The 12,668-nt window shown below is 41.2% G+C and overlaps 1 protein-coding gene across 2 annotated transcripts in view; it reads left to right on the plus strand.

The window, feature by feature from the left end:
- Positions 1–12,668, plus strand: part of Trpm6 (transient receptor potential cation channel subfamily M member 6) — a 128,938-nt gene that overhangs the window by 53,108 nt on the left and 63,162 nt on the right. For both annotated transcript variants that reach the window (XM_051194068.1, XM_051194070.1), the window contains exons 15-19: positions 1,694–1,828; positions 3,324–3,604; positions 5,061–5,289; positions 8,690–8,842; positions 12,386–12,532. In XM_051194068.1, coding sequence (XP_051050025.1) covers positions 1,694–1,828; positions 3,324–3,604; positions 5,061–5,289; positions 8,690–8,842; positions 12,386–12,532 — 945 coding nt within the window. The remainder of the gene's footprint in view (positions 1–1,693; positions 1,829–3,323; positions 3,605–5,060; positions 5,290–8,689; positions 8,843–12,385; positions 12,533–12,668) is intronic.

Genomic DNA, 12,668 nt, shown 5'->3' on the forward strand with positions numbered 1-12,668 from the left:
TTTTGAAAACAGAGATGTCAAAGGTCAAACTCTTAATAGATTTATTTCTATAAACTAACAGTGACCTCTACTGCATTTTTTTTGCTAAGTATGTGAGGATTATACTTGGAAGATGAAAATGAAAATAGAGTGAGCTTAAAAAGAGAGAGGGTTTTACGGATGAGAATATATTTTCTGTTGTAGTTTTGGAAGACCAAAATTATAAAGGGAGTGTTGCCATCATTGACCCATAGTTAGAGGAAGGAGATTAGTTCTTAGAGATACAAATACCAGGAAAGAAACACTGGGTACTGATGTAGAGAGGAAAATGGAAACAGAGAAGAACAAATGGTCAGACCTCAGGGCAGGGTTCTGCAATGACACTGAGACCTTTGCCATGGGTGGACAGGGATGAGACTGGAACATGGCCTGGAGGAGATTCCATAAAGAATCTGGAAAATCCAGCTGCTTGCGATCTTTATAAAGAATTGGGAGAAATGATAACCCAATGTAAGTTTAGGAAGTGAGCAATACAACCTCCACAAAAAGCATGCACAATATGGAAAGCCACATCTCACCTAGGACATAATCTCTGCTGAGCTTTCTGAGGCCACAAGACACCCAGAATCAGCTACTGCCTTTGAAAGGAGTGACACTTCAGTGTGGTGGTGAGGACAGGGTCATTGTGTGGCCTTGGTGCAGCTGGCTTGCAGCTTACTAGGAGGCTCCAATCCTGCTCCTTCTGGAAACAGCCCATTAGTATGACATGTCCCATTTCACAGACTGCTTTTTCCTGAGTGTAGGTGATGGTGTTTCAGCTTAGACAGTAGCCAGACTACAGTGCTTAGTCTGACGTCAGAGTGGTTTGACATCAAATCCCATTTGTCTCTTTACTTGGTATATGAAACATAATGTGTGTTCCCACTCTCCCATCTATGAATTGGGCCTATTAATGTCCTGTTCACAAACTTGTGAGAATACCAAAGCCCCTCCATGTCCTTATTACAGAGCAAGCTTTGAGTAACTTAATAACAATACTCATGATTACTATCATGTTGATATTATTAATTCTTTATTATAATAATGATGAAACTAACTTAGTTATTGTCACTCAGCAGTCTTCATTTTTCCATGTTCATTTTTTTTTAATCCATAGAACACAAACTGAAGGAGAGTAGAGTTTTCAAAACCTGGGGTTTGCTCCTAGGCTCTTATGTCAGCCTCCAGATATTTGTGTTTCTCCTTGCTGACACTTCATTTGATGCCACTGCAGTAGAGATATCATATGGTCCTGGAAAAATTCCAGAACTTTCTAACTTCACCTAAACTTTAAAGTTCTTTGTGAATGGAAACTTTTTCTTATCAAAACTATAACGTTTTATTGCCTGCTTTGAACTTGTTCCGAGGTTAGAACATCCATTGATTATAAAGGAATTTCCACATAGGAAAGGAATTTAGGTGAGCAATAAGGAACAAAAGAGTATGTTCTCTAAAATGTCAGGAAATAATAGTGTTCACCAGAAAGAGACTGAGAGTGATCTCCAGAGTAATTAATTATTCATCTTGGATGAGGGACAGAAGTGCTGGGTATTTGAAGGGACACATATTTAGCTTTCATTATTGTCTGGAAAGGATATGTGGTTGTTGCTATAATCTTTCTAAAATTTCTCTCCCTTTTGTTTTCTTTATAAAACAAAATGACAACATACATCAGAGTGTGAGCAGCTTTTCTCAGAGCCTTTCCCAGCACCCTCTTCACCAGAGACATTCCTTGGGAAGTAGACATGAGTCTTCAGAAAGCACACTGCATTCCCAGTTCTTTAGGACTGCCCAGCCCTACAAATCCAAGGTACACTCCTTTGTTTGTAGAGTTGAAAATGAAGTTGGTTTTGCAGGCTGGAATGCCTCCTTCATTTGACCCTGGAGAAAGGGAGGGGCTGATGAAGAATTATCCCCTGCCAAACCATAAACAGATGGTGTAATTCACAAGCATCTTTGCTGACATGGCTATTCTTCAACAATAGAGAGCCCTGACAACTCAGTGATTGTCTGGCCTTGCCCCTTGAGTTCTCTTCCTTGTTCCCACCTCTTCCTTGTACTGTGTATGCCATGGAATTCGACTTTCACAATCATGAGCCTAACACTGTACTATTAACTTGCTTACTCAAGCCTGGTTGCTTATGAGGACCATGCTCTTTGTAACTTTCAGTTTCTGGAGGCGCGCTCTCTTGCATCTTCTTTTCCCCAACTAAGTCTTTCTTGATGTTAGTTTTAGCCTAATTTTGCAATATGGCAAAGATAATGAATGTGTGTCTTTAGCCTGCTTTTCTTTGGGGGAAAATGCTTTTGCTTAGGTATTTCCATGGAAATCATATACTATTGTCTGTAAGATATTTCTTTTCCCACAGCTGTTGGTACAGCCCTTTGCCACCATTAATGAATAAATCTTTTTTATCCATAGAAAGAGAATAGAAATATTCGAATAGTTTCTTTCATGATGCTTCTGCATTTTGCTGAGTACTTGGTTGAACTGGGGAGATGAGCAGGTAGAGGTAGATAAAATGATGACAGAGAAATGGTTACACTTACCTTAAGGGGAATAACATTATACAGGACACTGGATCAGAGATGGGAAGCCACACCCACACAAAAGCGCACAGGGAGTTTGAGTGCCATGTTAGTTGAGCTGCAAAGGGTCAGTTTGGGAAGGGAGGTAATGCTTATTGTTCCCAGAATAAAATAAAGCGAAGTGGTCTATTTGAATGTATACAGGGAGCACTAGTGACACTCTTCAGAGGAACAATGACAAATCAACTTGTTAAGACAGAAGTAGAGAATATTTAAAATAAAATCCTTATCCAAATAGATTGCCATCAAAGTGCAAATTGTGCTTGTTTGTTTATCTTAATGATATTCCCCATGTTTTTGAGACAAGGTCTCTCTATGGAGTCAGGACTGTGTTTGAGCTCAGTCCTCATGCCAATCAATCTATGTCCTACATTGTAGTTTGATAAAGCATGTATTTTTTTTTATAGTTCGGAGAATTAAACTGAGTGTTTTGTGCATATCAGTTGGTTGCCTTACCATAAAGCTACATCTCCAACTGATTGCTTTTGTTTGCCTTATACAGGGGGCACAGTGTATCAGTTTACTGGATAGTTTGTACAAACAGTTCTACTATGGTGGGTATCTGGGCTTTTTGTTTGTTTTGCTTTTTTCTTCAGTGCCAGGATCTAACATAGGTAGTAATTATTTTTAAAAGTGTCTCTAGGATACTTGCTGTGCTATATGTAGCTAAGCATTATGCATTGGAGTCCTTAGGCCTTTCTTCTCCTTTGTAATAGGACAAGCCTGGAGACTCTCATAAGTCAAAGAAGAAGTCAAAGGAAATACACAGCCTGGCAGAGGACCCCGAGTCTGCCGGTTTTGTCTACCCATACAACGACCTGCTGGTGTGGGCTGTGCTAATGAAGAGGCAGAAGATGGCCATGTTCTTTTGGCAGCATGGAGAGGAGACCACAGTCAAGGCAGTCATTGCTAGCATTCTCTATAGAGCCATGGCCCGGGAAGCTAAAGAGAGCAACATGGTGGATGATACCTCAGAGGAACTGAAAAATTACTCAGAGTATGTCTTCTGTCTTCACTTCACACTACACAGCAACACTTTTTAGAAAGTGTAGACGCTTCTTTCTCCCTCACTTTACCATAGCATAAGTAGATTCACTTAGAATTGTGCGTTTCAGTCAAGCATCCCCTAAGGAACAGAGTCAGTAGGGTGTATAGATAGTTATAATAGAGGGGGTTTGATGACTCAGTGATTCTGGTAGTTGTAAAGACTTTGTGGATCCTGGAGACCCAGAGCTACCAGAAACATGGCTAAGTCCATGTCCAGAGGCTCCAGAACCAGAAAATCTATGGTAAGGTCCTTGGTTTAAGGCCTTTGAACTGGGGAAGGGTGTAGCTGTGATAAGCCATAGAATCTTCAGGTTGCAGAGCCTGGACTGCTGATGTCCAGGGCACATGACAGGTATCTCACTTTTTGTACTTGTCCTCTTTGGATCCCTGGAGGACCAGGTGGTGGCCATCCAACTAGAAAAGGTGTCTTCTTTATGTAGTCCACTCAAACTCACATGACAAGCCCTGAAAACAAGATCACAGACACAGTGTAATACTGATTTCTAGTTATTTCCTGATCCTGTTCATCCAGCAGCCAACGCTGACTATCACACTGCATCTTTCATGTCCTCTTGTAGTAAAGGGTCCGTACAGATTAGAAGAGACTCTGTGGAATATAGGGAAGAGGTGACTTTCCAGTGAAGAGTGCTGTATGGACAACTATTTTGAACTGTGTAGGTCAACCTACTAGATTTTAGCCTCTAGTTCCTTAAGAGCAGTTAAAGATTTTTGAAACGAATGGCATATGAAATCCTTTGGAGACCCCAAGTCTTCCATGTTGTTAAGATGACTGCATACTTTAGGTGTCTTTCAGGCTGGGGAAGCAAACACACATGTTGTAGTAAAGAATCATAAAGTAACTGGTGGGAATGAGAAAGACGAGAGATGTTTCCATTAATCTGATTACTAAAGTGTGATAGTCGTGTGGATGAAGGAAACTATGTGAATGATAAAAGCTAATCTATAGCTTGATTTACAGGTCTACAGTATTTCCAGAGAATAAAGCCTCCTGGGAAATTTCCTGAGGCTTTCTGGATCTGGATTCTTAAGTACTTAAGAAGCATCATGTTTCTTGGACACAGTGTTTTCTGTCAGAATTTCTCTATTAGGACTTATCATGTAGATCCATCCACATCAGGATGAATATAGCACATCACACAGTATGGAATGGCTTCTGACACAAACATTAAATTCTACTCTGGGCTACCAGGAAAATAGGACAAGTTATCTACCTTCTGAGAGGCTGCTGCAGCTTCTGATGGCTGAGATTAAATTGCTGTTTATTACATAGCCTAATTCTGTTTGGATCATATAGCCCAGTTAACCAGTGCCATAGTCAATCTCAGAAGACATTTCTGGGGCTCTGAGTGGCCTTTTGTGTTCTCTATTCACCACCGTGTAATCAGGCAGTTCGGCCAGCTTGCCCTGGATGTATTGGAGAAGGCCTTCAAGCAGAATGAGCCGATGGCCATGAAACTGCTGACCTACGAACTCAAGAATTGGAGCAATTCCACCTGCCTGAAACTGGCCGTGTCTGGAGGACTGCGTCCTTTTGTGTCCCATTCTTGTACCCAAATGCTGCTGACAGACATGTGGATGGGGCGTCTGAAGATGAGGAAAAACTCCTGGCTGAAGGTACATTCTTTTTCCATACGTCACATTGTCAGTGTAGCGTGAAGGTCAGCGCTCTTGAGTTCCAGGTGGGCCCCTCTGGCAAACAACACCTTCCTGCAGGTGCATGGCTCATCCGTCCTTCAGAAATCTCTAAACCACTTTCCCATAGTGACTTTTCAGAACTTGATGACTTTACCTGCCCAGCCTCCACAGAGCCATTCTCATGTGAAGGCAATGAGGGTTAAAAGCAAACAAAAGCAACACGTCACTGCGCCAAATGGCAGTGCTTCTGAGAATTCCAGCTGACACAAAGCTTGAGAATACAGATGGGGTGGGTGCAGAGCTCACTTGCAGAATGCTTGAACAGCACACACAGTACTGGGTTTGGTCCCCAGTGCCACAAAACAAGTATTAATAGACAAGAAACTGAATAGAACTAGAAATTTTTATTGCTTTCCTCATCCAAGATGTTGCTTCAGGGACTGCATGTTGTCTCATAAGGCTCTCCTCCAGCAACTGCTCATATCATTCGTCATAACTAAATTTTTAGCCCCCTCAGTTATCTAAAGTCAAGAGCACCTAAATCCAATCTCAAGGTCTAGAATGTTTGCCGTGGAGCCTGAGCACAAAGCCTTCAACTTGGTTAATGTCAAAGTGCATGTATTTGTGAAATCAATGGAAGCCAATGAGCTACACAAAACTGTATTTTGTATTTTAATTCTGTTCTTCCTACAATTATTAAAATTATAGTAAACAGAATGGCAATTATAAAAATATGAATATTTTTAGTAGATAATCTGTAGGAAACACAACAAAACAAATGCAAGATAGGAAAGGCTGTGTGTGTTTTACTTTCTGTCAATGACATTAGAGGAATAAGAAAAATGTCCACCCAAAATTATCTCCTGTAACTTCACAAAATACTGGAGAAAAAAGTCATCCTTTCCCAAAGTTCCCCTTTGATCCATTTTGACTTCAGGTTTGGAAGAGACAAAACAGAGGGGGATTGTGTGTGCCTCCACTTACCCAGCTCTTAAATAACTGCTTACAAATTCCTGGCCATGAGAAGGCTGCAGCTGAGAGCCGGAGGTAGCATTTGCTCCCTACCGTACACATGTTAACTTCCAGAATGCTGTCACTGAGAACTTAATGGACATTTGTCTTTCATATTATTCAGAATGTGAGAGGAGTGTGTGCTTGTGTGTGTGTGTGTGTGTGTGTGTGTTTGCGCATGTGCGCACGTGCGGGTGCATGCTCGCGTGAGAGAGTACATGAGAGAAGGCGAGAAAGAGAGGAAGAGAGAGAGATTAATTGATTGATCTAAGTAAGCAAGCCCCAATGTTTTCCTCCAAAAATGCCTGCACTGATTACAAGGCTGAAGCAGCTTGCTGTATGAAGTCCCCAAACTCCCTAACCATTATTCTCAGGTGTAAACAATGCAGTTATCCATGTTGACTGGTGAGTTTCTGAAGCACATTTGCAAATCAGTTTGGAATGTCCTTGACATCCCAAGTGGATGAGATTGTAGGAGCACCATGGAGAGATATTTGGATGGGAAAACTGACCGAAACCATTTAGTATGTCAGGCTCCAACCTCTCTTTGGAAGTCTGTTATTTGCAGCCTTGCTGTGATGGGATACTGCTTCTTCAGGGCAGTGGGATTGGAGGCCTTCCCATAAGCAGAACTAATGATGCCATCACTGTGTCTGACACATCACACATATTTGGGACAGAAATGGCAATCATGTTAGAATTAGAGCCTAGAGAGTCTTCTTCACAAATCACAGCTTAAGACAAAACTTAGGAGGTCATTTCATCATGGGAAAGAAAGCAAGGTTGGCAAGCCTTTGACTCCACCCACTAAGTCAGGAAGGAAGGTTAATCTAACAGGTTAATCTGACAGGTTAATCTAACTTTTGGTCAGTGAATTCCATGATACTGAGACATGACTTTAGTTGGAAGAAGGACAGAACATCCACCAAGTTGGCTTTCACAAACATTTTAAGATGTTTATCTTGAAAGGCTATAAAAATTGAACATAAAAATCCCCCTCAAAAGACTATTAATATGCAAAGTGTGGTGGTCTACTGAAGAATGTCTCTTAGGTCTTTGGAGCAGACAATGGTTTGTACAATGTGGGTGATGGATCCTTTTTTTTTTTCTTATTTTACATATCCATCCCAGTTCCAGTTCCCTCTCCCTTCCTCCCTCCCTCCCTCCCTCTCATGCCCCTTGTCCACCCTCCCATCCCGTCCCCCCCCCCACTCTTCAGGGAGGGTGATACCTTCCAGGAGAGATCAACAGAATCTGTCAAGTCATTTGGAGTAGCGACTAGGGCCTCCCTTCTGCCTCTAGGTTAAGGGAGTATCCCTCCATGGGATCTTTTATGTTCTAAAGTTTGTGATATCAAATTCATTATGTTTGCATGGTAATTTCTATAGAATGACTTTAAATTATTAAAATAATATAGTCATCACAAAAATAATACCTCTAACTTCCTACTCAAGTACAGGTTTTCCCAGGGGAAACAAGTGTGTTGTATGTGTTTTGAAACTTTCAAGTCAGGGCTGGAGAGATTGTAAGGTGATTAAGAGCATTGGCTGCCTGTCTTTCCAGACAACTCAGGTTTGAGTTTTCAGCACTGACAGCACTTACAGCAGTCTGTAACTCTAGTTCCAATGGGTCTGACACCCTCTTCTGGTCTCTGCGGGCATTGCATGTACTGCACACCATATATAGCGCCCAGACATACATGCAGGCAAACACTCATACACATAAAGAAATTAAAAGAACTTCTAAACATATATATTTAAAATTTTTAATTCTATTCTTTCTAAAAGTTATATTTAATGTTTTGTCTGTTTTTAAATAAAAATAGATTTATTTATTTTTATTTATGTATGTGAGTGTTTGCATGCATGTATGTGCACCACATGCATGCTTGTTGCCAAGCCAACAGAGGCCAGAATATGGCATCAGATCTTCTGGAACTGGAGCTATAGACTCTTGGGAGCTGATATGTAGGGAACTGAACCCAGGTTCTGTGAAAGAGCAGCCAGAGCTTTGAACCACTGAGACATCTTTCCAGCCCTTACAGTTTCCTTTTTTAATGTTAACATTGCATTATACTGTTAGGTTGTTCTGTATTGTCTGTCCCTGTATACTGGACCTTTAGATTTTTTACTATTATTTTCTTTTTTGCCTTTGCAAACAAGGGTTCATCAATACCTCGCTGTCCACCTTTGCACAGAGCTGAGGACACATTTGTAGAACTGAAATAGTTGAGTTAAAAATATATGTACACTCGGGACGGAATTGAGCTGGACTGGATCTGTCTACATGCACTATTCCTACATCTGTTGTTAAGATAGTGCATGTGTCCTTTGTCTTCTGCTCACCCTTTACCTTGTTTCCTTTGCAGATAATCATCAGTATCCTTTTACCACCCATGATTTTGACATTGGAATTTAAAAGCAAAGCTGAGATGTCACATGTCCCACAATCCCAGGATTTCCAGTTTACGTGGAATTACGGTGACCAGGGCCTCAATAACACCAAAGAAAGTGCTTGTGAGGTTAGTACACCTCCGTAGTAAACTGAGTTTCCATGGCATAACTGTGTATAGAGATGCACAAGCATGGAGCTTATCTGTAATAGGCATCTGTTAAACAAAGTGTTTGTCTTTTTACTGTTAACGGGGTATTTATTAACCCCACCTCCTGTACACACCTGTGTGTGTTGCTGTCTTGCTATGTTTCCCAGAATGGTTTTGAATTTCTGGCCAATGTTTCAGTCCAGTGAAGTTACAAATTACCCTGGGGCTACACATTACTCTAAAAGCCCAAGGCTGATTCATCAATCAAGCATTTAGTTCTCTCTGTGTAACTCCATCTCATTATATACGAGTTAGGTAGAGCATGTAAGCAAAGTATCCCCTTTCTGCTTGAAAGACAAAGTCATTGTGTCCAACAGCTGATTCAGCATTGCTCTGAGAGTAGCAGAACAGATCAGCTTACCACTTCAAGCCTCCATTAACACTGCCACACACCCTTATGGTTCTCATCTGTAAAGTCACATTTAGGATTTGTGTTGATGGGCCCAAGAGAATGCACAGTGGGTGAAGGTATTTGCTGCGGAGCCTGACAACCTGAATTCTATACCTGACCTCGAAGAACTGATTCCAACAGGTTGCCCTCTGATCTCTACACACATGCTGTGACATACATGTACCTCCCAAGCACATGTGACAAGAGTTTTGTTGACCCTCCCACATATCTTATCCTTCACATCCAGTGACTGTGGATGGGCTCTTGATGTGTGCTTTCCCATGAGGGTGGGAGCCACTTCCTCAGAAGCTGACTGTCACAGCCAAGTGTTCAGGACACTGTGAATGCTCTCTCTGCTCCTACCCTGATGACCATGACTCCTAAAGCTGTCCTTTGCCCAAAGGTGTCATAAACATCGTCTCTGGCACTTACATGGGATGAAGTACCTTTGACATCTGATGTGCTTTGGCATGTATGATGTATTTATTTAAACAGTCCTTGTTCTCCAAACACTAAATGAAGATTAACTGTGATTAGTGTTTTGTGGCTAAAAGTTGTTGGTGAATGGTTAAACATCTGCATTCTGATGCCCCAGATATCTGTCTCCTCCCTGTCAGAAGGACTTTAGTTTTGTTCCTACTTAGGTGTGTATACATCCCCCTTTCTCCCCCTCTTCTTTCTAGTTCTATCTTGAATCCTTAGAAACCAGGAAACCAGGAAACCGTCTACTATCTGTAGAATGCATGAGGAATCTCTTGAAAGTTTGGACTAGTTGTGTGATTACATTTGTACTGGTCCCAGGTCCAAACACGGCAAAAGGAAGTAGTGTAGGGATGACCCCATCCCTAGAGACATCACACAGGGCTGGTGCAGGGGTACTTTCCTTGGCTGTATGACTGATTGTGCATGCCAAATTTAGTTTGCTAGTTGAAGCTGAACAAAGAAGAAAGCTGTACATCATCCACCTACTTAAAGTATACACCCAAATCTCACAGGACATAGGTGATTGTTTGCCAGTGGTGTGACACAATTCCACTTTTGGCTCTCACAGACTCTGTAGAATGATGGACTCATGAACACTTGAAGGTTGTGTGGGAATTGGCGCATTACTCTCAGAACTGTTCTCAAAGCAGACACAGTTCCTTTACAGAATGGCACTTAAATGTGTGCACTTAACATTAAAAAATTTAGCAAGTGTTTGAAGCTCCCTGACTTTTGTTCTGCTATAGCAGCTGTCTGTCTAGGTAATTTAGATGTGGTCATATCAATTGATTAATTCAGTCAATATTTAGATGAAGGCAGATGTGACTTCTTCCACAATAGATTTATTATTAGAAAAATATTCATGAAACCTTAGCATTGTTCAATTTGAAACATTTAGTGAAAGAGTTGTTCAAGTGAATTCTGTTATGAATGGCTTGTGATCATAAAATGGATTTTGGTTTTACTCTTTGTATTCATTTTAATAAAAAAAAGGTATTGAGTACATTTATCTAACCATTCCTACTCCCCCAAAATTATTATCATTATTTTTGCCTCGCAGAATTGGTAGGCTATATGAGTTCATAATGCTCCTTAAGTAAATGTAATTGATTAGCAGAGGAACATGGTTTACATTGTGCATTGTGGAAGAGGCTGGAGGCAGCAGTCAGAACAGATGTGTCTTTGTGATAGCACGTTTACAGCAGGGAAGGGTCTTCTTGTTCCCACGGGGAGCTGAAGCTATATTGAACCAACCTCTCCATCTCTCTGTCTCTGTCTTTCTCTTCCTCATGTTTGAGTGTTGCACTGTCCTGCTATATTTCCTAGGATGGCCTTGAATTTCTGAACACAAGTAATTCTCCCATCTCAGCTTCCTGAGTAACTAGGACAGCAGAGCTACACTTCCATGCTAAGTCAGAATTTGTTTTGTAAGTTTCCACCCCAAAATGATTTTTTAAAGAGAAATTTAAGTTGCACAACTGCTATGTGTGACCTCTGTGGCCTAAACTAGCCGAGGAAGGCGCTGTATGAAAATGATGGAATGGAGAGGAAGGCTGGGAGGAATAGGAATGGCTGTTTACAGTAGGCCAGTGGGTGAGGATTAGGGTTGACGGCAACTTCATGCAACTGTAACTAGGGCACAGAGGCAGGAAGTAATGTGGCAGAGGGAAGTAAGATGACAAGTGGGGCAGTTTAGCTAGACTGGTGGTCATACAGGGTACTGGACAAGCAGGTGGACTTTACAGGCATGGCTGGAAACATAGAAAGCAGGCTGTGAGACTCTTCTATGTCTTGTGAGAGAGCATCATTCTGGTTTACTCACCAGAAAAACAGGGAAGGTCAATGACCAGAGTAGTGAGACAAGATGCTGTAGGAAAGTCACTTCCTTAATTGCACAGGATAGTTTCATAAGAAGACAGTCTAGAATTGAGGAGAACATAGACCAGCATGACCACATGACCAGAAGGGATAAAGGTGCCAGCCAGGATCAATAGAAAACAATTCGGAAAGGAAAAGATGGATTTTTAAATAAATAGTTGAGCAGGAGGTATGGACAGGAGAGAGACAGAAAACTTGACTGAAAATTAATGATGTATGGCAAGATCACCTGCATTTCTTATACAACCCTGGCCTATCTGTGCAGGGATGGTACTGCCCACTGTGGGCTGGGTCTGTCTACATAGATCAGCAGTCAAGAAAGTACCTCACAGACATTCCCACAGGCCAATCTGATGAGGCAATCCTTTACTGGAGAGTTCCTTTTCTCAGATATGTCAAGTTGGTAACTAAGATTAGCTGTCTTAGAAAGAAATAATGATGGCAGGCAGTGGAGATACATTTCTTTAATCCCAGTACTGGGCACAGAGGCAGGCAGATCTTTGTGAGTTCCAGCCCAGCTATATAGTAAGACCTTATCTTAAAAATCGAGAAAGGGGATGGGGAAGGGGAGGGGATATATACGCATTGTTTATTATTCTTAGTAGTGACAGAGAATCTGGGAATTGAACTCAGGATTTTACACAAATAACACATGAGTTCTACCACTTTGTTACATCATTTAATTCACAATATTGTTGCTTATTTTTCAGAAAAACTATGATTTGGAAAGAGGCCCTGATGAGAAACTGGATGAAAATATGCACTTCAACTTAAGAAACGGGCCCCAGAGCCTCCCTTGGACAAGGAGAGTCTACGAGTTCTACAGTGCTCCCTTCGTCAAGTTTTGGTTTTACACGGTTGGTCTCATTACAATAGTGTTAATGATAATTTTTAATTAGCTCATGCGAATGTTACTAATGATATGTCTCATTTGCTAACCTGAGATAAAAATGTAGGAATTTCATTTTTTTAAAAAAGGGGGGAGTGGGGTAA

This window comes from Phodopus roborovskii, unplaced genomic scaffold (genome assembly GCF_943737965.1).
Source record: "Phodopus roborovskii unplaced genomic scaffold, PHOROB, whole genome shotgun sequence".
NCBI classification, from domain to species: Eukaryota; Metazoa; Chordata; class Mammalia; order Rodentia; family Cricetidae; genus Phodopus; species Phodopus roborovskii.